The sequence below is a fragment of the Bombus terrestris genome, chromosome 5, assembly GCF_910591885.1.
Source record: "Bombus terrestris chromosome 5, iyBomTerr1.2, whole genome shotgun sequence".
Lineage (NCBI taxonomy): Eukaryota > Metazoa > Arthropoda > Insecta > Hymenoptera > Apidae > Bombus > Bombus terrestris.
In genome coordinates, this window is record NC_063273.1 from 1293575 (window position 1) to 1320178 (window position 26604).

At 45.2% G+C, this 26604-nt stretch overlaps 2 protein-coding genes and 1 long non-coding RNA gene across 3 annotated transcripts in view; 1 reads left to right on the top strand and 2 right to left on the bottom strand.

Annotated features, from left to right (window-relative positions):
• The window catches only part of LOC100642447 (homeobox protein Nkx-2.4), a 30116-nt gene extending 25840 nt beyond the window's left edge, over positions 1 to 4276 (top strand). Inside the window, exon 4 of the mRNA XM_003395361.4 lies at positions 555 to 4276. Within this exon, the coding sequence (XP_003395409.2) occupies positions 555 to 896 (342 nt within the window). The 3' untranslated portion in view covers positions 897 to 4276. The remainder of the gene's footprint in view (positions 1 to 554) is intronic.
• A 1495-nt stretch (positions 4277 to 5771) lies between these two features.
• LOC125385189 lies at positions 5772 to 8725 on the bottom strand. The gene is made up of 2 exons (XR_007224199.1): positions 7595 to 8725; positions 5772 to 7514 (listed from the first exon to the last, which is right to left on the bottom strand). It is a non-coding gene; the product is annotated as an uncharacterized LOC125385189 (long non-coding RNA).
• A 4676-nt stretch (positions 8726 to 13401) lies between these two features.
• LOC100644887 (5'-3' exoribonuclease 2 homolog) overlaps positions 13402 to 26604 on the bottom strand; it is a 28845-nt gene continuing 15642 nt past the window's right edge. The window contains exons 16-17 of the mRNA XM_003395799.4: positions 14953 to 15173; positions 13402 to 14698 (exon numbers count right to left, since the gene is read on the bottom strand). Of these exons, the coding sequence (XP_003395847.1) occupies positions 14621 to 14698; positions 14953 to 15173 (299 nt within the window). The 3' untranslated portion in view covers positions 13402 to 14620. The remainder of the gene's footprint in view (positions 14699 to 14952; positions 15174 to 26604) is intronic.

Sequence of the window (26604 nt, forward strand, 5' to 3'; positions counted from 1 at the left end):
TAATGTGTGTGTGTGTGTGTGAGTGAGAGAAAAAGAGAGAGAGAGAGAGAGAAGAGAGTCTCCGGCTGCTAAAGTACGAGTATGCTCGAATGCTGATCACGAGGTATCGCGCGGGTTAAGTACCTGTGCCTACCGAGCCCACGTGTTTGCTTGGAACACAGAAGCCGAGCCACGACGTCGTCCCACGTCTTCTTTACGGTTCGTCGTACGCAGCCTGTGCACCTACGTGTGGATTGAGTTTACATACCGGTGGATCGGGTAGACTAGGCTGTCGTTTCTCTTAGATGAACGATGATGTCAGAAATTCCAGGCGAAGTTCGGGTTGTTCTCCATTTCTCGATGCAAATAAGAAATTAATTCCACGGCAATAATTCAAGATTTAAGTCAACGATTTACGCATCCTGCGTCATCGTCGTGCTGGCTATTTTTCAAACATTCTTCGGTCGGATTTCGTATTCTGCTAAAACGTTCGCGTCGTAAAACTTGCAAATACCGGAACTGAAAGCTTCTGTCGAAAGAACGATCCAAAGAACGACGCTATTTTTATGTTACAGAGCGCTAGTTCGCCGCGACGAGTGGCTGTGCCGGTGCTCGTGAAGGACGGGAAGCCATGCGGAAGCGGTGGCGGAGGAGGAAACGAGGGCAGCCGCGGTGGACCAAGCGCGGCCTTGGCGAGTCCAGCCCCTCACATGACCGCGGCGTCGAGCCCTCACGGTTCTCATCACGCGGCCTCCTCGGTGCCTCATCACTCGGTGGTCGGTGTGAACCACGTGATAACGTCCAGCCAGAGTCTTCAGCATTGCTCGTACCCGAGAACCGGTACCCAGCAGAGCATGCAGCAGCAACAGCAACCGCAATGCGGTGCGTACCTGCCATTCCAAGGACGGGCTTGGTAGTACATGCCATCCGCGGCGGGGGCTAATCCCTCCGTCGCAGGTCCAGCTGCCTGGTATCCTATGGAAGACAGCCCCTAGAAAGAGTCCTGTGTCGCGTACTCCGATCTGTGCGAGTCGTTTCTAGAACAGCTTACCTGGCCTGGATCATTGGAATCGAACGACGAGATCGATCTAGGGGAGACTGTCTTTCCTTGGTGACGAATACTCGTCGCAGACACTGGAAAAAGACTCGGTGAAATTGGTTTATCGAGACGATACGTCTGCTTGTTTGGAGACGCAGACACGTTTAGCGATTTGTCCAACGGACAAAGATGAACTGGTTGTTCGAGGGATATGTAAGACGAGAAAATACTGCGCGAACCGCAGGACGGTTATAATTGGAGTCAGTGATCAACGCGAACGTCCCTCTCTCGTATAGGGTCTGAAATGTGCGAATCGCTCAAGTATCGGTCGCACACGTCTGGATCAACGGAGGCTTTGAAGAAGTTGGATCTCGATGGATCTGAAAAATTTGAAAATACGAATAAGTTTCGTAGATACAAAGTACTTATATCAGTTTTCTCATTCGTTTTGACGATTATTATAGAGATAACGGTTCTGTTTCCCGTTGAGTTCGAAGATCTGTCTTACGGAAACAGTCCTTCCAAATTTGTAGAACGTCCAAATTTCGAGGCATATTCAATTTGATTCTACGTTGCGAAAGAAATTTGATATCTGCGAGAACGGAAACGAGTGTGAAACTTGCGAGAACCTTACTTGTTCATCGAGAAATGAAATCTTGACAACGAGTACCGCTGGAAAATGTGTCGGACTACTTACTATTCCGTCATCTGCTTGTCCTCACAGGCTAACCACGTACAAGACAAAGACTAGGAGTAATCAGAACGATAATTCGATGTCGAGGATGTCGGTACTAATCTGATTTTAACTTTGACCTTTGTCCGCAGCGATGAAATCCCTGCGAATAAATAAAAATCCTATTTTACGTTCGTTAATTCGTATAAAATAATATAGCTTCAACTAAAGAGAATTTCTATTTTAAACGTCAATTGAATTCCAATTACACGAAGGCTAACATCCTTGACAAAGTTATTTTCTAAATTAAGAATATCGAGGGTTCCAGAGTCACTCGAATGGACGGAACAGAGTAATTAATTTTAATATTAGAAAGTTTGTTAACAAATTTGCTTTTATGTACGACCAAAGAGGCAACGTCGGTGGATGTGCGAGCGAAACGTCGAAGCGGATCGCAGAAGCGCGGATAATCTGGCCAGTACACTCGAAACGCGTCGATTCCAATTGCGAGAAACCGTACACCGGTTGTGTGCATTGCGTGTGTCATCGGAGACGCACTCTCGCAACACTGTTGCGTTGCAACAACACGTATCTATCATCGAGGAGGATTCGCATTTCCGGTGGATAGGAGCTCCTCGATGTGGACCAGTTACGAACGGTCGAACGCTAACTTGAAATTTTCAATTGTTCCAGTTATTCCATTCTAATGGGCCATTCTAAAGAGAAAAACAAAAATATATTCAAATTAATTTGTGCATCTTCTTGTAAACAAGAAAAGATAATGCGCATTACGTGGCAATTTTTTTTTTTTTTTTTTTTTATATATATAAAGATTTGAAATGGAAGGAATAGAAATTTCCAGCAAATTTGGACGCGATTATAAATTAACTTCGAACAATTATAATTTGAGGAAAGTGAATCGTATTAGGGATCGTATAAGAATTTCTGATAGGTCGAGTATCTTCCACGACAAATTACGGAATTGAGCCATTCGATTGACACTGGTTCTAGGATACGTCGATTACCAATCAATCTGGAAAGCTACGAGCAAGGAACCATCCATTTGGATTACGCGACAATGAGGTAAACCCGAAAGCAACAAATAGAAAGAAAATTTTATATGCATTTGTACAGTTTAATAGCGTTTCTTTTGTATTTTATCAATTATGTATCTATCTCGAATTATTTACAAATCTATCGTGCTCTCTCTCAAATAATTTGATTCAAGATCAAAATTAACGATTCGAATCACGATTCAAGTTCATCCTTATACGGATCGATCGCCTATTGCACTCGAACGAATCTAAAATTTTCACGAACGTGAAAATCCAAGTTACAGAAACTAAAAGTTTTACGGATTTATAAATTTGTTGCCATCGAGTTTCGAAAAGCTTACTTGGTCGCGCATCCTAATTACAGAACAAAGAACAATTCATAGTCAGAAAACGACGATAAAGAATACTTATTATCCGAATCTAACGACAAGCCACAAACTCGTTCTCTTACAATGCTTCGCATAAATACACGAACCCGCGATTTTCTTTGAAATGTGAACCACGATTTCTTGGATTCTACGAGCGAATGACTCGGTGAAACAGAATCTATTCGCGGTGAAAAGGATGAGCGGTAAAAGGTCGACCAATCGCCTGCCAGTCGGCGGTACATCCGCGAATCACGTAGTGAAATAGTATTCTTTCAATTTTCACGATTCCGAGCGGCAGAGTCGAAAAAGGCGGAGGTGAAAGAGCACGAGCATGACTTACATCAGAGTCGTAAGAGTCGAAACGGATTAATCGACCAAGCGCGTGGTTTGTTCAATTGAACGACTCGGATCCAACGTTTCCTTTCTTTCTCTTCGCATGGAAACGATGAAACCGTGTCGCGAGCGTGTTTCAGGCGGATACGTCGAGCCGGAGGCACGCGTGTACATAGTTAGAGATGTATATTACGGCGTATTTCTCGCATCCGTCGCGAAATTGTGACGCGGTTTGCTTGTGCAGAAGAGAGAATCGATTTTCCACGGTCGACAACGACGATGAAGACGAAAACAAAACGTGCCGAATGTAAAAAGAAGAGCGAGAGCGAGAGAGAGAGAGAGAGAGAGAGAGAGAGAGAGAGAAAGAGAGAAAAAAAGGCGGCGTGCGCGCTGTGATAATGAGGTCACAGGTGTGAATCCGATGGTGTAAATATAATGTGTGGTATGCTGGTGTTTAGGCGCATACGCGACGAAGACGACGCGAGAAAGAATTATAAAAAGAAATGGTAGAAGTCGGCTCCAAAGTTGAAAAGCGGTGAATTTCGACGACGACGCCGGTAAGGAACATTCACGTTCTACTGTAAACGATTTAGCAAACTCGAGCATTATCGACATTAATATAACACACACACACACACATATACAAAGAGACGCGCATACATGTACACACTGATTACACGGTACATACGTACACAGGTACACAAAAGCGTAAAAGTATAACGATTGACGAATAGCGAGTAGCGTGTGACGGTGAAGAAAATTAGAGATTATTACAAAGTTTTGTAAATAACGACAGAGATATTAATAAAACGATACTTATTCAAAGGAACGAGCATGTTGTGTGGAATACGCCGAAACGCGTGTCGATCCTATCCTATCCTATCCCATCTTCTCTGTGTTTCTCTTTCTTTCCTCCTCCTCCTCCTCCTCCTCAGCCCCGTCTCCCGCTTCTTGTTAACCTCCGAGGGGTTGGACAAAGAATTGAATACATCTGAATGGGGCACGGATTGACACGAGTCCGAAAGCGCTGATCGTCGAGATTCAGCAAGTCATCGAAATGCCGAGGCGACCGTTTCCTTTGTATTATCCGACTCGGTCTATTTTTTAACATCCCTCGTGCAAATAAAAAGACACAAACTTAGGGGAAAAGTACGAATAAAATTCTAAGAATTTCCAGTATTTCCAAAGACGCGTCATAGCAAATACTTGGTAGTCCGATTCACCTCTAACAAAGTTGTATCGTTTTTCGTCGTTCATCGACTCGTCGTAGCATCCATCGCGCATCATAGAATTAAGAAATGGGAAAGATATCTGTATAATTCTCAGAGACTCGATCGATTGCTCCTGCACATGGAGAAATCAACGCCCCGATCAAATCCAACGAACGATCCCGCGCTCCTCCTATCCAACGTTCTATCCAAGGGAGAAGAGGTTAAGAATGTTTCATTACATCTCCGACGATTTTTGATCGTACCTGTTTCTCGTGATGCGGAACGAACCAGCCTTGCGACTAGTGCCATGGAAACACCCTTGCGCGAGCCAACGCCGCGTGTTCCTGGCCTCGTAACGTCCTAACCCCCTTAGACTGCGACGGTGTAGCTCTACGATTATTAAGGTAAGCCGATCTCCTCGATAGGTGAAGGTTAATACCCGGTTATACGCGTAGAGAGGCGAAGCGACCGCCAGGAGTCGGACGGCTGTTATTGGATATTTGCCGAGGGTCTACAGCCGGGACTTAACCCCACGGGGGTAGGATTCCGGCGATTTATCAAGAGCACCGTGACTAATTGCTCCTGGAAGAGCGGATACAGGTACGCGACGTGGCTGGCGTGCGTGCGACCGCGCGCGCGCAATTTACCGGGTCAAAAGGGAAAGGTTGCACAGCAGAAAACTGTTTCCGACTTCCGCGGAGGAAGTGAGATTAATGAAAGCCGAGGGGAAACCGGCCGTATTCTTCGCTCTTTTTCTCCTTTCCTGCTCCAACGGTTCGTCGCGATATTATGAAATTTCGCGGATTACCGCCACCACCGACGACGATGACCCTTCAACGATTTTGCGTTTCCGTGTATTTCCTAGGTCGTGCGATCTCCCGTGGTGTAATTTGTGGCTCTTCCGAGAGATCTAAAGCGAAGGAGAATGTATGTCCCGTTAATCGCACGATAATTGCATCGGATGCTTTTATCGAGACGATTAGATAGGACGTTTACGATTCTAACACTTGCTACGACTCTGGAAACGCGGTACGTGTTGATATATATCGCTCCGACGAACGTGTCGTAGAAAGGCAAACTAAAACGGCTTCTAAAAACAAGAATGTTGACAAATTTGAGGAAGACGGCCAGCTTTTTTATTCAAATAGTTGTCATTGGAATCGAGTAATCGCGTCGACGATTATATCACGGCAAAGGACGGAAAAACGAAAGAAAAAGATAGTAGCACGCGTTCCACGCTCGATGCTGTCATCGCGCGCGTGTCGCCACTTTGTATGTGCATGTACGTATACGTGCGTGCGTCGCATGACATACGAGAGGTCCTGACGGTGACAGGCCTCTGCTTCTGGTGGTCACTCTTATACACTGGTATCCCATATCGCACCCCACACACCCCTCTCTTTCTCTCACTTCGCCCGCCATTATCATATTTATTAACTGCCGCTCGACGCTTATATCTACACCTATTCGCTGCCATTCCTATATAATATAATCTGTGCCAGTGACAGCAGCACGTGGCTCCAGCCTCCATCCGCTTTCCCTCGCCACATTCACCCTCGCCCACTAAACCTCCAATCTCTGTCTTCCTCGTTATTATTTCTCTCTTTCCCTCGTCCTTCGACACTAGCGTTCTTATTAGCTGGACCATGGATTTGTCGCCGCAACTTGATACGATTAGCAGAACTGTCGACTTTTTAGTCATTTCTGACAACTATCGTGGAATCTATAAAAGTACCTATGTATGTACAACTACGAAGTACTCCTCAATATGTCTCTGTGTCGTCAGTGATAATCTCTCAAAGAAGAATAAAAATTCATCTAGAGAATAGTGTATCTATCCCATTGTCCTTTAAGTATACATTACGTCAAATCTTACAACTCGTACCTAAAACGATGGAACGAGCATCGAAGCTTCTGGTATTTAGCACTGTTTCTCAAGGAATGGCACGCGCAAGCTTCGTCTGCGCATTTCCTTCGGTCGATTGTAAATTCATGAAGGAGAAGGAAGTCGAATGCCCCGCGTCAGAACCCCGTTCATGAATACCGGGCCGACGAAAACATAAGACGCGAACGCGAAGCAAGGGTGTCCTTAGCCTCGATGCTAATGTCGCTTTCCTCCCTTGATAGCTGCGAAATTCTAATGCATTGCAAAGGGTTGCCGGGCAAGTTCTCGACTAGTCAGTCATTCATAGGTTCCAATGGAAGAAAATCTGCCAAAGCCAACCAAAGGAAGCGATACACCTACAGTTGCTGAAATACGATGCACGTTCGGACGTTCGTCAGACTTAAAGGCCATCACGATGTTACTACGTTTTAAATATTCTATTAACGTTTCCCGATATGCGGTATTCGTAACGCGTAACATGTACGTATACAAAGTCGAATAATAACTTTAATAAGATCCAACGAATCGATTCAGGATTAGCTCTTGGTTACACGTAAGACATTCAAATTTCTCGAATGACGATCGATCGGCAGTAAAACTTTTTCCGTCCTTTCGCGTTCCATCCAATTCCGAGTATCAATCAATCGGTCGTTTCTGCAGCGTTTCCCTGGGCGCGTTATTGAATTGGAAATTTCCGGCCAGGGGACAAAGAGTCGATTTCATTTGAAATCATGCCGCGGATCTCATAGACTTCCATTCAAACAGGTAGAAATGCAGATTGCCGGCGACACAAAGCATTCCAGTCGGGATAACCGAACTGGATAACGGGTCCAGATATTGCTACTTGACTCCCTCGCCCTGCAGGTAATTGCTACGCCAGAATGCCTTTGCCATCCGTGCCGTCAGGGAATTTGCGATATTCCATCGTTCACCGTACGTAAGATGTATCTATGTGCAGTCGATCGCGCCACCTGAAATGGATATTTCCTCGATGCATTATTAAATCCTGATATCGATCAAAAGGACGACGCGAGGCTCGATGAGATCATACCGTATCACGGATAAACTTTCCCACCGCGATAACTAAATAGCGCAGCTATAATGGAAGCTAAACATTGCAAATACGAGCAAAGTTTCCTCTGGTTTCTTCCATAGTCTGCCGTTTCTTCTATCGTCCGACTCGAGAGATTCGTCGAATACTTTTTCAATAAGAGAATTCGATCGCGCGTTTGCCAAGCACGTATTTCCATGAATTCGTAGCGAACAAATATGTAAGTAACTTATGCGATTTCCACTTGCAGAGAATAATCCTCGGTAAAGAAGGAATAAACTCGATCGAAACATGGCGCATGGAACTAATCGTCAGCTGCGAAGGAATCGGCTGGAATGCACAAAGAGGAAAAAGAAACTATCTGCTGTTTTAGTTTCGATTCTTCGTAACGTTTCGATATTTTGCGTTTGACACAGTGTCATAGCATGGAATAAGGCTCACCGAGGTGGCTAGTGAAAAACATCGTAAGGCAAAGAGTTAAGAAACACCTGACGATAGTCGAGTGAAAGTATCGTTGTCGCTCGGCGCACTCGCGAGATTTGTTCTTCGTTGAAGCGCACTCTGTCAAGAGAGAAGACAGAAAATAAACGAAGAAAAAGACGAAGCGTGGTTTTGTTCGATTCTCGACATCGCAGTGTTCAATGTCGCGGCATAAGAAATCGTTTAGCCGGCGATCGACCGAAGAAAACTCGGCAAAGCCTACTGTCTGTGACCCGTGTCCGAACGTGGGACGTCACGGTGTTACTCACACGACCCAGAAACCAACCACTTACGTGTATATATACGGCGGAAAACGCGTGTACGTTCCTGGCCGAGAGCAAAAATCGCGCGTCGGGAACGGTGGGGAAACGACTCCGCCTCTGGTACACCCTACCGCTTCGTGAACACGCCCCGTGGATACGCCCCTGGAGAAAAGCCGGTTGCGTGGGCGAGCTTGACCTCCAGAAGTAAATCGCTCGAAGACGATAGAAAATGTTTATCCGTGACAACCAGCTTTCTACCTACTGACCGAGACTTTCTTTTTCGCGCTCTTTTCTCTCTCGGTCCCTTAAACTTAAACTTACACGTCGGAACGAAGCTACGTCATTGATCATTGGTCGATCTTCGTTACGATCGTCTGAATTGTTCATTGCGTCGATAAGATTATTCATCGACTCGTTAAGGAATTATCGGAAATATCAATGAATGGGAAACTTACAAATTTTGTCGTACGATCTTCCTTTCACCGTAGATGTCGTCGATTGGCAAGGTTGATCCTGTTGTTCGCTGCATTCGTTCTATCGATCGTGCGAACATTAACTCCGTCGTGACAATACGATACAGATATGTATGTACAATTTCATCGATAGAAGTTGTAGCACAGCCACTGGGTATACTTGGTCCGTTATTAATTTTCGATTCTCGCTCGTAAAGAACAAGGCTCGCGCGGACTTGGCTCCCCGGACATACTCGACCAACGCCCGAAAAAACAGTTGCTGCGACACAAAAGCTTGACGCGACGTGTGTATAACGAGCACTTAAGCGCTCAACAACAACGGTCGAACTCGAAAATGTCATAAGATGGCATTGTACAGGGAGACCACTCGTCGACCCGTTGGCGCGTACACGATGGTATATTGTTTATCGAGCAGAAGGTAGCACACGGGGTGCACGGGCAGCGCTTTTGTAAAAATTAAGCCCGCGCGCACTTTCGGTAGTCGTGACAGATACGCATATGCCTATCGGCTATTCGGTGAACTCTCAAGAGGTTATGTTCGAACGACGAAGGAAAATCGCGAGATCGGAGGTTCCCACACACGGCGAGGCCACCAGGGGCGAACCGTGCTAGCTGCGACTCAACGTTCCGCGCCCCACGACAGGGTGACGATATACCGGTGGCATTTGTCGCTCCTTTTTCCATACGAACGTATCGTTATTTCCGCGAGACTGGACAACCGAAGTCAAGCAGTCGACGTGGCGCGAGTAGGGGGTCTGTTTCGCACGGGGGGTCAACCACGGAATCGCTAGCGCTTTGCAGGTGGACCCCTTGTCGGTAACTGGTACGGGACATTATCGACAGGCGGGTGCCCCGCGCGGGAAACCTCGCGGGGGGTCGCATCTCGTCACCTTCCTCCCTTTTCCTGTCCGACTGCTCACTCTACTACGGAATCTCTTCGTCTTACGTTCAAACGTTTCTTAACCGTTCGGTGTTTGTGTTCGTAATTACCAAAGACCACGTAATCAACACTTTTTGCAACGTAAGATACCGAAATCTATATTTCTCTGTAAGTCGCTAGATTTGTATCTTGTCGATCAAATTATCCCTAGATCGATTAAGCTTTCTTCGCGAAAAATAAAGATAGAATTTAAACGAACTCTCGAATACTAGTGGCTGAACTCCGTTAAAAGCAACGATATTTTTATTGACGTGTACCAAGTAAGATTACAATTTCGTTTAGACACGAATTCACGAAGGATGTACGCGGACACGGGGCTGAAATCACGCCGAGGGATCCGGGCCTCGAGGTAGGGTAGCGATCGAGCACTTGAGCACGAGCTGAGAAGAAATGCGGGGAGAACAATGGACTAGAGGTAACCAGGAGCCGGTGCTGCGTCATCCCGGTGTCTGAGCCCGTCTCCACCGACGCGGTAACGAGGTGCACGTCGAGCAAAGAGCTCACCTTCCTGCGATCCGTCACGAAAACCGACCACCCACGGTTTCTTCCAAGCAAGATCGTGTTACCTCGCACAATTCTCATCGTCGACGAATTTCAAGATAATCTACGCCCCGCGACTAGTAGGCGTTAATTAAAGATAAATGTCGCGTCATCGATCGAACGACATCTCGAGACTCGACTATCGCGATAGGTACGTCGATGTTCTCTTATTTCCTGAATCAAATCAGAGATGGCTCTTTGACGTGTATCCACACGAATTACATATCCCATAGGTAAGAAGAAAATCGGTAGGTCAATGCACGATTTTTAATCCTTCTCGAGTTTTATCAACTTCCGTTCGTTCGTTCGTTCGTTCGTTCGTAGAAGAGAGACTCCAGAGCATACGCAAAAATTTATTCGCAGCTGCTTGATCTTTCCGCGTGGTTTCGCGCCGCGCAAGCGACCGTACACACTCGGCCAATGCGTACTTATCAAATGCAGGCGGCATAGTTGGTACGAAACGAGAAGGAGAACGATACATATATAGGTGCGCGATACGTACAAACGGGAAAAAGACAAGGTAGGGCAAATCACGCGAAACCAAGCGAGATGAGAGAGAAGAACGAAACGGGAAAGAGAGTGGCGTATACTTGGCTACTTGGCATTTACATCCGCCATCCATTTTGCACGCCGGTACTTCAGTCCCTATTCTTTACCTTTAGGTGCCTGCACCCATGTACGAATATACAGAAATGCGCGCGCGCTCGATCGCGCGTACACACCGACAGAGCGTCCAACGTATGTCACGTACATTAACACGGATTGCTGCGTTTTTACGTTGCCCGAGAGCAGTGCGTGGCGTACACCATGGCGGGAGAGTGCGTAAGAGAATGCCGGCTACCGGGGGAAAGAAAGGAGGAAGAATCGAGAGGAGAAGAAGCATAGAGAAGAAAAAGGGAAAGAAAAAAACCGAGGAAGGGAGAGAGAACGAAGGGAGAAGAGAACTCGGATGTGCCGTGAAGCAGAGTCGTGTGAGGCGAGGGCGCACCTGGACCTTCTTCTCCATGGGCGTACAAGGGCTCTCACTGCCTTCCACTCCACGATTCAACCACCCAACGGACTGCCTCCAGTTATGTGCACCAAAGTTTCTTCTTTCTTTGTTTTCGCCCTTTTCTTTCTCTCTTTCGCCTGGATCCTTTCTCTCTGTCTCTTTTCCTCCTTCATTTTTTGTCGTTGTTTTTATGTTTTCTCTTTTTCTCAGCCACATAGATCGCACGAGTGCATTGGAATCTACGCCCGCCGACACAAACGCGTTTTACATCGGCTTTACCAGAGAGAACGACGCTTGGTATTTTGTAAAAACATTGTACTTCTCCGGTGTTACATAAAAAAAAAAAACGAGGAAGAGAGCGAGAGATCGAGAGAGAGAGAGAGAGAGAGAGAGAATGGAAAATGGTTTGGAAGAAACGATACATTTTGGAGAATCGCCGAGACGAATTCGAAGATCGCAGAAAAGGATATTAAATTTTGAACGATTGGCTAACATTCAAATTTCGTTTTTCGCCGACTTTTGTGTCTTTTACTTTATGAGAATATGCCTTGGAATTTCAAGTCCGTGTAAAAGACAAAGTATTGGCAAAGCAAGCATCTTAAACAAAACGCCGAGGATATGTCCAAGTTAAATTATGCTTTTCTTTGGGATCGGCACGGCATCGAAAGAAAAGCGGCGCGAGTGTTGTCCGAGCGAATCCGAATCGAGGTAGTAGGAAATGCTCGGAGACTCGTACATCCGTATGGAAAGTGTAGAGTGAACGCATTACATGCAAGCGACGACTCGTACTCGATGAAGATGTAAGGGCCGCATTGTGTCCTGCACCGTCGAGAGAACTCGAGAATCGTGCCCTCGCCTCACATATGCGATGTGTACATATGCGGAGAGAGGAAGAGAGAGAAACCGGGAACCGCAACTACTAACGTAGGGTAGATCTCGCCGCGGATAGTGCTTTATTTCATCAAAGGGACAACAAGGAAGCCGAGATAACGCCGCATGCTTCACAGAAAGGAGTACTTCGGAATGGAGGAGTATGCGCGGCACGCACGACGTGCCTCGATCATCCATAATCGTGTGCAGACGCAATAACCGAGCTTGAGATACATCCTCCGCAAAATTCCTCAAAGAGGAACACTATATTCTGCGAAGGAACATCGACGGAAGTGACTTTCGTAGGTTTGAGAGAAACTAGAATTCTTGCTGAAAGAATGGTTGAACTTGCTATTGAAAATAGTCTCTACTCGCAAGGTTCTAATTAGACGTTAAGAAAGGTAAGTTAGGAATAATAATTATTGCTAGTAAAGTCTGCATAGAAAGTTATAACTATGTCGGATAGGGGAGCGAACGAAGGAATTATAGGAGCAATGAAACAATGTGAGAAGCTGGGGCCGAAAGGGTTGTTTACTCTTACTCATGCGGGTTATCGGAAGTGTCGGCTTGGATCGCTGAACGATCGGAGGATTTTATGCGGGCACTGCAAATTAAATAGACTATGCAGAACGCAATACTCTGCCCATTATAATGTTTATGGCAAGTTCTCCGATATATGCATGTCGTACAAATATTTTCTTAGAACCGTTACGTCTATTTTAAAGAGAATATTTACCACGAAAAGATTAGGATAAAAATTTGTCTCCCTTATATTACGTAAATAGGCATAGGCGTTACCTTTAACATCGACGCATCAGCCAAGATCATATTGATTTGTAAAATTTGTTCGACTAAAGAGATCGACCGTCTCCGGTTCTACAACATGGGTTCCAGATTTCAGGGTGACGATAGAGAGCCAGTGAGAGTGAGAGAGAAAGGGAGAGAGAACAAGAACGTTGCTCGCTATTGTTTTCTCGAGTGGCGCTCGCTGGTTCAATGCTCGCCCGCTCTGGTAGACCGGTACCAGATGTACCCGGACCGCCTGGTTTCAACCGTGATATCGCATCACCCCATTCGTCGCGATTACGCCTTTCAGCATCCCAAAATGTTTTTCATTTTTCGCGTCATCTCGCAAGTCTAACGTCTTACGAGTCCTCTAACGGTAATAACTGAATTTTTCCTTTTAGAAAGGATTGGTCGAAAGGATTTCTGGACATGCAGTCGTATCAGGAAATTCGACAAAGAAGATATTCAATCAACGCTAAATCATATATATTTTTTTGTTGAAGTAAATACAATATATAAGTCACCACATGTGATGTGCAAGATATCATAATGAAAAGGTTTTGCGTATTTTCTTCGCTTAGTTGTATACCAACGATATGTACGAACGACGGGTACGCGGTGCAATCTGTGCAAGCTGTGGTGTAGAGAAAAAGAAGAGATCTATCGAATAGAATTACAATTTTTCAGAACAGAGTTATTCGTCACAATACTATTCCGTGTAAAAATATTTCTCAATTTCTTCGATATTATTATCTCTTTGTTTGTCGAAATAGTCTCGGCATTTTGGTTAGGACGAGATCCAAAGAAAATGAACGAACAGTGCTGTTTCAGCAAATATTTTGTATTATAATCACTGATTACATATATACTACTTTGATTCAAAAAATATGTAATTCAGTCCTTGTACCGACAACGATGAACAATCTCTGTCGAAATTTACGTTAAAATCCTTATTAGAATTAACTCTAACGAGTTAAGTTATTTAATTCATTCACCGGCGCATCTCGATGACTTTTTTTCGTAACTAAAAAAGGACTAAATTGCGCTGATTATCAACAATCGCGCGAGCTGCGTTTCGACATAATATAATTACTCGAGTTTTGATTGTACAATGAAATTTCTGTTAACAGATTGTGCTCGCTTACAGATTGCTCCTTCTACTTCTATTAAAAGTTACGCAGTCGAAGCGCAATCTTTAGCGATTATTTAATATTATACATTTCTTTTTTTCTTTTCTTCCTGTGTTTACGCTGGAGTTCACATGAAATTACAGTTGATACGTTTTTATGTCTCTAAATCGTAAATAATAATCGTCATCGCAGATTATATTATGCGTTTACTAATATACCACGCCATTAAAATGAAATTATATTAATTGTATAAATGCTATGTAGGTGATAATACCCTACGTTGTGATCGCCACCTCCTTGATTTTTTTCATAGAAACGAATTCTGGAATGAAGTTGACGTATTACATATTCATCGTATCGTCGTTTATACCTAAATTTATGGATATCTAGCAAAGAAGGAGCAACGCAATCGCATATCCGCGATGAAATAAATTCCTGGTCTTAAGCATATTTCCACGATTCTAAACGATTACAACGAAACGTGAATTCCTTATAAACCTAAATTACAAATCTGTGATGACGTTAATCGATCGTAAGTGAACAAAGTAAAAGTCTACATCGATCGTCCCCACCCTCCTCCCCTGTTTGCCCCATTTCCTCCGTTATTCCCTTGGTAGTTAGGAGAATAATTCTAGAACATCGTAAAGAAACGTGATTAGTCGTCGATCATACCTTTGCATCATCCTGTTAAATGGTGCGATGGGCGTATACTTCAATCTCTGTTACTCGGTTTCTTATGAACCTTTTGATCGAAATGAAATTCGTTTAATTCGAATATCGTCAAGAAAGATCCATTTTCGAACAATGAAATGTTTCTAGATTCATTGATCGATCGTTCCATCATTTTCAGGGATAACCATTAACATGGAAATATTAAAATCTTACCCGTTGCTGATTGTACTGCGACCCGTAACTGTTGTACTGTGGATTGTGGTAATTGTTTCGCCCGTACTGTTGGGCGTTGTAATTATTTCTTTGCTGGTACTCCGAATACTGTTGATAATTATGGGGCGTGCCGTAACCCCTCGCCCATGGACCAGGCATCATCGCAAACTGGCTGGATCCTGCACTCTCGTATCTTCCTTGATAGTCTGTACTCCGGTAACCTGAACGGCGAATCAAATAACAAGTAGTTAGTTTTAGAATGCAATAGACAATGAATTAAGAGCCAGACACTGCTCGTTCCAGGTCAAAACGCACAGAATTTCTACGAAATGGACATCGAGCAACTTCGAAACTCCCGATTGCTTCAGTCAATGAACCTGTGCGTCGACAGGAAAGCGTAACCATACAAATAAATCCATATCGAGCATCTTCGTCTATCATCGACACGGAAAACAAAAGAGGAAACGTACGCTCCTGACAGAGGCACGATATTCGCGTAGGTGAAAGGGTCCGGAGCGTGGCGGCGCGTGTCCCATGTTCCCTCGAATAATATGTAAACGCGCGTGCATAGCCACGGCTAACACGGAAGGCAAGAACAGAACGGCGAGGGCTAAGTATTCGTCAGCATCGCGAAACGTCATAATGGAGGCTCGATGCTAATAACGGATTTTCGAAAGGGCAATGCGCTCGGTGTAGGCGCGTGCCTCGCCCTGGCGAGTGCATCAGCGTACAGGAAAATCAGGCACGCACGCTGCATCGTATACCAGAGTGAATGAGTAGCAGAGCGAGTGAAGAAAAAGAGAAGGAAGGATAGGCCCCGGTTATACGCGAATCGTGTCGTTTCAACCGTCTGTTCACGGCAGGAAGCCGTCGAATCCTCGCGCTGTTGCACGCCCACGTAAACACGACTGCCACCGAGAGACAGGAAAAATTGAAGGTATACGATATAATGACGACGCTGACAAAAGAACAAAACGGTTACGAGCGACCCCCCCCCCGCCCCCTCTTTTCTAACTACTCGCCCGGCCCCATCTTTGACTCCCGTTGAATATTTATAACTCGGTTTCGAATCGCGATATCATGCTTTTTACGGTAGTCAAGGGGGAGTACGAAATAAGAGCGGTGCCGCGAGAGCATTGAAAAAAGAAGCGAGAGAGAGAGAGTGAGAGAGAGAGGAGGGGGGACCAACGGCCCGTTTTGTTTGATGTATCGTGATGAGTGGAAATCAATTTTAATTGAATTGATTATAAGCTACCCGCGGAGGAGCTGTGCAGCCGTCGATGAAACGCGGTTGACTGTGTACCCCATGGTCGATGGGTCGCATCGTGCAAGTATCATTTGAGCGTTCCGCGACTTGGCAGACTCACGTAACGTTCCGGTAATGAAGTTCGAGGATTTCGTATTCATGTATTCCACGTGCGAGCGTCACTCGTTGTCTGCTATGAATGTATTTAACCAAGGGACCATCGATCCACTTATTCCGGTTAAAGACTGTTTCTCGGAAGATTGTTTCTGTCCGCGATTAAACCGTTCAACTAGAAACCACTACTTTCCGTAAGACTCTCGCGCAACTTGTTATTTAGTGTATCGATCTTTAGATAAAATTTAAAATTTGCGTACCGCGTAATGTATAATCCTCGATTTCCGTGTGAACGTATCGTCTCAGCCACTACTAAATAACGAACGATACAAATATAGTTCAGACGCGATGACTACTTGGGAATACGCGATTATTTCAACTTTATTCTTTGGCACGACGCTTTATTGAATCTTGACCCTAATGATATATTCGTAAAAAGAATATATAAAACGAATAATTCGCTAGATGGTTTTCCTCTAATCTTATTAAAGTCATTCATCGGAAGGAGGAAAGCTTGTCGTATTCGTAAACGTAGAAATCGGTACAGAGATTATCTTGTTTGTTCCGTATACTTCGTATCGAAGATTATTACTAGAGCTATTATTACTGGAGCTTTGTCAATAATTAACGGCAATCTCTCGGAATCCTTAGCGATATGTTTCCGGATAATGATTCTATCATTGGAGTCAGTGATATCCGATAAATTGTCGATTTTCTTGCGTCATATTTCGCACTGGTCTATGCTTCTCCATTTGTAGTTTGTTCATACTTTTCCTTTAATCGTTGCATACACCTATTCGACTTTGATATCGGTATTGAGGATATTTTTACTATTTGTAATCCGAAAATATCGAAAGCTGCTGGCGGTATCGCCTCAATTTTGTTCAAATGTTGCAGCTTTATGCTTTCTCGCGTGATACGGTTAATCTTCGATTGTCCTTTTCCCGATGCATGGAAAACTTTCTTAACGCAATATGAATTTGGTAATTTCGTGCATTGGAGCGTGGTGAACGGCGTGTCATTGAGTTATGATAAGTGTTTTCTCATGAGATCTTCGCGGAATCGGTTGGATATGCGATTTGGGTGATCTTATCACGCTCCTCGTTTACTTCGTCTCTCGCATTCAGGGAGTCCGTTAGGTGGGTATAAAGGCCACGGTTTTCTTAGACGATGCACAGCGAAATTTACATACTCTAACAGCTTTAGGCTGCTGTATCGCGTATTGGTCGGACCTTGCTTGGAATACAATGTTCAATATCGTGCTTCCTTAAGTTTGCTGCATGCAGGATAGAGGATGGCAATCGCTGGTCATAACTATTACCATATTAACTATTATCGCGAATAGGCTTAACTTTGTTGTTGTCCGCAGCCCATTAAGAGCCTCGTAACCCTTTTCTGGTACAGAGATACATTTCAACTTGTTTATCTGTGACCCTATTAATCGGATATGCGAAGCTGCGATTTTTTTCAGTAATGATTTTCTTCTTTTTTCTACTTTTCCAAACTGCAGAATTATTTATTATATACTTTCAGTTTGTATTCTAGCTGGAATACTTTCCTGTACGATAAATAAATAAATAAATAAATAAATAATATCAATTGAGATATGACAAAAGCTAGCTAAAGAATATACGTTAATTCTATTATAACATGTTACAGAGTAAATTATCGTCGGAGCTCTGTTCGCTAGACGATCGCTTGAGCGACCTTTCCTGCGAGTAGTAGCCATTCTCTAATCAACGTCAACTACTTTGTATAATTCGTTTTTACACCATTGGATACCTATTTGCAGATCCGTAGATCAAAGATTCCCCAACCTCTCGTCGTTTTAAGAAATTATCGTCGAATTGCTCGAACCCTGCAACAAAGATCCCCCTTTTGCCCATAGTCTCAGGACCCGATCCAGTCTGGAGAGACTATCAGTGACGCATGATAATCGTATAGTTTGGTTCAATCGAGCTCGTAATAGGAGGCGGCAAATACCGTCAATATTATCGAGGGTTGAACGGCATGGTCCCGTAGATTTCTAGTCCAACAGTTACAGAGTCCCTACACTGTGTCTATTTCCAGCAGCTCGACGACCGCTTTCTCTCGCTCTCTGCGGCAACAATAACATCCCCTGTGGATTCCAGCCCCGGAAACGTGGTTCGATGGGCCCCCACGATAATCCTCACCCTCGCCGAAAAAAGAGCCAAGGGGGAGGAGGGTTTAACAGTTTACACGTCGGATCATCCCTCGTTATTGTTGCGTTTATGATAATAGCAGCCGACTAGCACGCATGCAGGCCCCGGCTAACCGCTTCAACCCTATCCCGAGGGTCGCGATCGTTGCCACGCTCAGGTATTTAATTAGACGGCTCTATGCCGAATTTCGCCACGGGTATTAATTTCTCTGTTTCCATAGGAGCCACGTTTGCTTCTTCGATCGATGCACCAAGATTCTTTCTTCGAGTCGCGTAAATATATAACGATGCTGAAATTCCAGTTTTCGATAGACATCGAAGTAACTGGATTTATGAGACGAAACCTCTAATTCGTACAATCTAACTTCGCTGATCGTACACAGACACAGACTGGACGCTACTTGCAAGAAAGAAATTATTTTGAAAGAGACTGTGATACCGGAGTGGTTCGATAAATCTTTCGTTATTAACGACCAATGTTTCTTCACGATACCTCAAATATTATCGTGTTTCAGGTAAAGCGTTAAAAATATACAAGATGGTAGACATCGTCTATATCGAAATCCCCAAACAATATCATCCGAATCTCTACAATGTTTCATCGCCGACACCGTTCTTCATGCCAGAAACAACAGGAGAATCCATGTATGGCTGGTGATTTAATTGGGAAGTCGTGGTCGCCGAGGAAAAAATGATTTTCCGATGTTAAAATGGCGGACAATTAATTACAAAATGAAGGCTCCGCCTGCTCGACGCGAACCCCGCGAAATTGTATTGGAAAGCAGACGGGAAAGCGACAGGACGAGGGGGGAAGAGGAAGAAGGGGGGGGGAGAGAGGGAGATACGTTCATACGTAGATAGTATATGCACTGTGTGTTGCCTATCCGCCATGGGTATTGGATTGGATTGGATCGCCGCGTCAGCAATACAAACACTCGAAGCCTCGATGTGGGTCGGCCTCTCCCGTTCCTGTTTCAAACTGAAATTACACTTTCCCGACCGACCCCGTCGTTCCCCGAAACCCCCCTCAACTATCTAGCCCCATAATTTCCCTTCTCGTTGTCGTTTTTCGTTCGTCGTATCAACAGCGTCGAAGATTTTGCCAAAGTTTTCCGCTAAAACCGAATCTATCGTTCGCAGTTCCCATAGAAAAGCAACTTTCAACTAAAAGTCCGTTGGCTACGATTTTACGCTCTAGCACTCTGAACTATAATCTTCCTTGCGACGAAGAGCCTTAAATATTTGATCTCTCGTGCAATGACAAGATTCGAGGTAAAATTCTGGAACTCCGACCCAACTAGTAAGGAAAATGGTGGATAACTGTTTGGCGAAATTTCGTATTCCGCTCTCTCGCTGTCTTCGACGAGTTCGATAGAGCGTATATAGTTTGAATATCGCGATTTTGCGCATCGCGAAAGATATTGACGGAATCTTGATTGCAGGTGACGCGGCGTGTAAACCGGAGAGACGATTTTCGCAGGCGACGAATCAGAGGCGACCGGTTACCCGGCGTTTCCGTTCGAAGAATTAGAAATTAAAGGCGTGCCAGTGAATTCGAGGCGCGTATAAATTTTCTCTCCGGCGGATGAAAGTGAAAAAGACTTGTACGGCCGCGGCACGGAAATCGAAACCCTTTAGCCTCCGCTTTCCTCTAGAGGCGAGACCAACCGACTAACTCGAATGAAAAGGCACCAGTGCTGGTAAGAGACACTTCGTACACGCTCCTGCTGGCGTGTATCGGAGCACGAAAAAAAAAAAAAGAGAGAAAGAAAGAAAGAAGAAGAGAAAGAAAAAAAGATAGAGAAAGAGCGAGAAGACGGACGAAGAGGAAGCAGAAGACGCTTATTTAGCTTTAGCTTACCTTCTACTTACACGTGCTATACAATGTTTACCTACACCCACCTAACCCAACTGCTTGAGAGGAATAATGTTTGCGTAAGAAGAACGGATAGCGATTTCGATATTTAAAAAGAAAAAGGGAAAACGGGACGGTCAAGGTTGGCGTATTGGCAACTTTCGAATCAGGATAGATCTCGAAGGCATATGATAAATAGAATTTGGAATGTAAGAAAGTTACTGAATAGCAAGTGAAACCTGAAATACCGTGTATTACCAATACCGATGCAAGTATCGAATGGTAAACTACAAGAATCTTTTTTCGAATCGAAGGCTCAAGTGCAACGTCGAGAGATCGACGGCTCGGTCTACGGCGAGCCAAATTTAACAGGGATAATAGCAAGTTATATCTCCTCTAATTAACAACGTATCCGACGATCAGCTCCATCGGAATCTCTAACGAGCATCAAGAACTCGCGTCTCCGCGTAACGTCATCTCCGGCCTCCGAACAACGGAGTCTCGACATCAAAGTGGTCACAATTTCGGCGCTCCTCCGTCACTTGTCTCGAGACATCTCGCAAGAGAGAAGGGTACAACAAAGTAAAAAACAGAGGGAAAGAGAAGGAGGAAGGTGGGAGATGTTCCATCCGAATGTGGCGCAACTACCTGACGACAAGAACAATGAGGGAGTAAAGAGCGTGCGTTCCCCATCGTGGCTGGTAGCCGTGTACAAGATGGCGCCAGGCAGGCCAGAGTACCACTCGGGCGATTTCCGGTGGCTTTGTTCCGCGTACCACTCGTACACGGGGTGTATTCGATGAAACTCGAGGCTTAAAGGCGCGTTTTTCAGCCACGCTACCAGCTTACGTGCGTGCGCGCGAGATATAAAGAGGTTTTTCTTCTATGAAGCCAGTTAGCCAACGAACCGGTAATTCCTCCGACCGCCTTCTTCCTTCTTCTCTTTTTCCGTATATGGTCCTCTCCGTTGCCTCCTTCAGCTTCCTCTTTTCTCGCCGGTACCTCTCTCGCGTGCTGGCGATTTCAACTTCTCCTCCTCCTCCTCCTCCTCCTCCTCCTCCTTCTTCTTCTTCTTCTTCTCCGTCCTTCTCCTTCCTCTTTTCCGTTCTTTCGTCGTGGTTCTTCCCTTTCTTCTTCCGCCCTTTGCCGTTTGCACGCATTCATTCTCGCCTTTGCCAGAGCCGTGGAAAAGAAGAAACGAGCCGGGTGCAACTCAAGATTTCCCCTACCCCACGCCCCCTGGCCTTCTACCCTCTTCCTCTTTTTCTCTTAGCGTTTTCCTGTTCCTCTTTTTTAGTCGTCGGTAATGGAGGCCCTCGAACGCCGGCCCTTCTAGCGCCTCGACGAGCCTGCCTGCCTGCCTGCCTGCCTCGACGAAACGAAACGAAACGAAACGAGAAAGGAGACACGTTTACCCCTTCCCCCTTCTGCGGACGACTTTTACTTTCTTCCTCTCTTCGTGGTTCAACTCCGTTTCCCTGTTTCCGTCGACCGCGGTGATTCGCACGAGAGGAAAATATGTACAACCTTCTCCTCTCTCTTTCGCTGGGCAAACCAGCTACCGTCGTTCCTCGTTCACCCATCCACGTATAGCTCTTTTTAAGGTTAATTTGTGTATCAAAGTTATCGTGTCGTATATCGTTTTATAGCCATTAGGGAATTTCTCGATATTTTAGAAGATAATTTCAGAATTATTCTATCCAGAATTGCTAAACCTTTTGCAAATCGAACTGATCAACTTTACTCTTTTTGTTATTATCGAAATTAGTAAGTTTCAAGATAAATTAAAAAAGAAAAAATAATGTTCGTAACATCGTTCCTTGTAACTTTCGAATTTGTGGAGTAGATCGATGTAACTTCCGAAGGACTCGATTCATTTATCGATAGCCATGCGTTGTATCGTACAATACTCGTTAATCGTCGGAATTTTTGATATTTTACGAAATAGTCGTAGGATTTTACGATTATCGAAATTCACATTGACGAAATCTGCATCGCGATTTGGAACGTTTTATAGCGCGTCAATCGATGATTATCGGAATCCGCGTCGCATCGTTGGACGTTTGCCAATGCATTCACGGCCCGTCGATTGTTATCGAAATCCACGTTGAGATTTCGGCCGATTTATCCCGTGATCGTCGCCTCGTAATTATTACTAAAATTCCCAACGAGATTTTCGACGTACCGCGGTTTTCTAATTATCGTTCGAACGCGCATCGAATATTTACAAGCCCACGCCCGATCGATGCAAACATTTTTAGGAATGCGAGATTCCGAATATTTTGCAATTCTCATAATCAACCTTTATATCGTGCCTTTTCGAAATTTCAAAGTTCCGTCGTGATTGATTATTTATCGCGAATTGATAATCGTCAACCGCGAACAAAAAGAGACGGAAGACGGAAACGTAACGCGCATAAGGAGAAAAGTTGGACCTGCGAGCAACCGCGTTTCGTTCTCCGGATATTTCAGCTTCGGTCGAGGCGACCGTAGAACCCGTAGGGGGTTGCGGGGAAACGGTGGGGGTACAGAGTCATGGGTAGGGGAAGGTACGCGCGGGAAGGTGGGACACAGCGGTCGGCGGGGAGGCTGAGGGGGAGGGGAAACGGAAAAGGGCGAAGATCGAAGAAGGACGGAGAGAAACACTTGACCCTGCCTGGCTGGTTGCCGCACAGCCGATGCTGTGCCAGCAAACCCCACCGTGCAACGTGCGTTAATAAACGCAACGACGGTGTGTTGGTCCCTCGTCTATGTGCTCCTCCCGACCCTCGACCCTTTCTCTTTCCAGCTCTCCGCAAATCTAACCCACGTACCTTGTCTATCCTCGTCCGCTTCGCGCGATGCACGCCCACCGTGGTGAATGAGCTCGCTCGGTTCGCGCATGCGCACCGGCAAGCAGCGGTACACAGGCACGCGTGTGTGGCGCCACGCAGCGGGCGCACACGTACGAACAAGGGGGAGGTAAAGATGAGGTAGGGATCGGTCGCGCGCAAGTAACGTGTTGACTCTCGCGATCGCGTAGCTCCTAATTTATTTACAATTTCGCAAAGGGGGAACCGGATTGATTCGAGTCCCATCCACAGGCGAGATCCAATACCAAGCTGCGGAGTAGCCACCGATTCAGGCTCCACCGTAATTCGCCGGCCGTTTAATTGCGCGCTGGCTTAGACGACGATTGCATCGTTCGATCGTGATTAACGGACGTTTTGTACGTGCTTCCTGGTACTGTGGATTATATCTTTGACTACATATTTCGAAAAGTTTGAATTGCTATGTTTCGCTAAATTCTATCGAAAGTTGGAGAACGTACGAAACAGGTAATAACCAGATCGTAAAATTGATCAGGCGTTAAAGTTTACGGTAATTTCGGACGTATTGCAGCTCTAGGTCACGTGATTCTCAACCGAACGGTATCTCAATTCGCAACTATTCCATCGTCCGTACTATACTCGACTTATTCGACGAGATCTAATCCGATTGAGAAATTTGACATATCAATTTACAAACGACTATCGCAGCATGAGATTCGAAATACGTATCTACTCCTATAGAATGCGTACGGTGTCTAAGTATATGTTTCTAAGGCGCTCATAACTGTTCGTAACTAGAGATTTTTTCCGATAGCTAAAAATAATAATCAAACGCCAACAATCGATCCTAATCCTCTTTCGTCGGAAAGAAACAAAGCTTAAAGCGGTTGTTAACGGTGGAGGAGATGAGCTCAGCGTTAATAGGGTAAGCCGAAATGCAAGAGTCGCGTGACATTTCGCGAGGTCCCGTGGCTGAGCATCGGCCAAGAAAATATCCCTACTTGCAAGAACGGTGTATCCGAGCGTGACAGAGATGACGTTATAAGACGAAATACCAGAGAGAAGGAGAAAGAAGTATGCAGAAGCACTCGTGTCAGAGGCGACCAATAAATTTATCGAGCGGGTGTTGGCATGGAGACTGCCGGACAGAGCTCGGTTGGATGGCCCAGAGGGCGATGAGAGGGCACTCGAGAATCCTCCAGGAGCCCGTCACGGGGAAATTGGAGGCAGCCACGGCGGCGGCCACGAGGAGGAACACAGAAAGGAGAGAGAGAGAGAGAGAGAGAGAGAGAGAGAGAGGAGGTGGAGGGTGAGAGCGTGTACTCTCGGAGGAACGACGGAGACAGAGGTTGAAACGAAGAAGGAGAAGCTCCGAACCGGAGAAGAGGGGGCTGAGGTATCGATTTCTCGCGGTGATCCAATCAACGATGGTGCCTTATCTGACGCCTTTGCCACCCGCTTTAACACATCGGTGTCTCTGATAAGAAAAAAGAAATTTCACCCAATCGTTCTTCTTCCTATTTTACTTATTTATCGATTAGGTACTATTAAATATCGATCTACGTAATCATATATAATATATATATATATATATACATATATAGTCTTATCAATAGTCATCAATTTGATGGAAGTTACTATAAAATCTTTTCAAATTAATTTTCAGATTAACAATGTCATATTTCAGGGAATGTATTCGTTCTTCAAATTAGAAATTATTTATACACCTAGTCAGAGACGCGACGAAATCAATACACGTTGGCGAAGCTGCAAGATACAGCCAATATTTAACGAGCCAACCAGTCAATCGCTGGCTTTCTTTAACCCACGGTGATCTTTAATTCATTAACGACATTAATTATTCATCGCCGATAACGACGACGGAATCGCTGATCGTCGTCCCTTCTCGATTACAAGCGGAGCAGACCTCGTCGTGTGCCACGTCTGCGAGAAGTTGCAACTGGAAAGACGGATCCTTTGTTATTTTCCCGGCTTCTCTTGGATAAATCGGTATAGCCGTGTCGGTACAATTGTAACGATGTTGGAAGGGGAACGAAACGGAGCGTTTTCACGTGGACGCTCGATGTGTACGGACTGGCTAATCCCTCTGACATTGTTCCAAAACAATACGATATCCGCCCCTAATTTGTACCGCCTTCCAACGGCCGCTCCTCTTTCGCGTTATACGTTGAACCGACCGGCTGACAGAGTCAATATTTTCGCTTTCTAGTCCTCCACGAAGGAGACGGTATATCGGCGGAACATTGACGGAACATTGGCGAACCACGAAGAAGAGAAGAAAAACGCGGATTTCTGCATAGCTGGCTCCGACGATGCTCGCACGATCTGCTTGCTCAGCCGTTTTGGATTAAGTCGCGTCTCGCGTGCACGTGAAACTTGCCGCTTCTGGAACATTTCTACTTTGATATCTTCTTGAAAGGATCGGTATCGTTAATTATGTGCGATGCTTCTTGATAAAATTATTATAAATATTTGTAAAACGCTTGGTGCAACGTCGTAACGGTATCGTATCATTTCGAGCGTATTCTCCAGGAGAGTATTGTTTCCGGATAGCTCGAAGAGACAGGGTCTACCGCGAGAAACAAGCAGTGAAAATCGCATTGACGATGAAAGTAGCAGAGAGGAGCCACGGTGAGAGTGTTTGAATCGCACTCGCGGGACCTATGTCGGTCCAACTGGTTCTACGTTTGATTTCAGGGAGGCAAGAGGGAGTCGGGGTAAAAAACGAGAAGGCGAAAGAGAGAGAGAGAGAGAGAGAGAGAGGGAGAGAGAGGGAGAGAGGAAACGAAAGCAGAGGAGCGAAAGAGTAGTGCGCTCGGCGTTGTAGGACTCTCCGCTGGAGAGCTCTCCCTCTCTCTCGCCCGCTTAAAGCCCTATCCACTACTCATTTATCAAATAAATCAACACAGCTACTTGTGCACCTGTGAAGAGATCCAGCCGCTACCCGAGCCGTCCAAAAGCCCGTTTCAATCCGTAAATCGATTTCTTCGCTTCACCGTGTAAGGCGTAAGGAATTGGCTTTAAGAAATCGATAGCGAGATCTGATTTGATAACGCGAACAAGTATTCTTTTTCGTTAAATAATTCTGAAACTACAAACGAATAGATAAAGGTTGTAAAGGTACGAAGGTTGCATATTAAACAATTTATATCGATTAAAGATCGTGGAGTCAAATTTCCAGGGTAATAAGAAAATATAACTTCCTTAAGAAACGTTAGTAGTAAACCGATAGCTGTTTCCGCGTCCTCCGTTTGCAGATCGAGCGAAAGTAAAGCCGGAAAGACGAAAGAAGAATGCGAATACAAGGGGGTAAGGTAACGGGAGAGCCGAAGGGAAAGAAAGAGAGAAGGAGGGCATAATCAAAGAGCTTCGAAAAATCAGGATGCACTTAGAAGCACGTACTCGGCCTATAGAGAGGCATTCA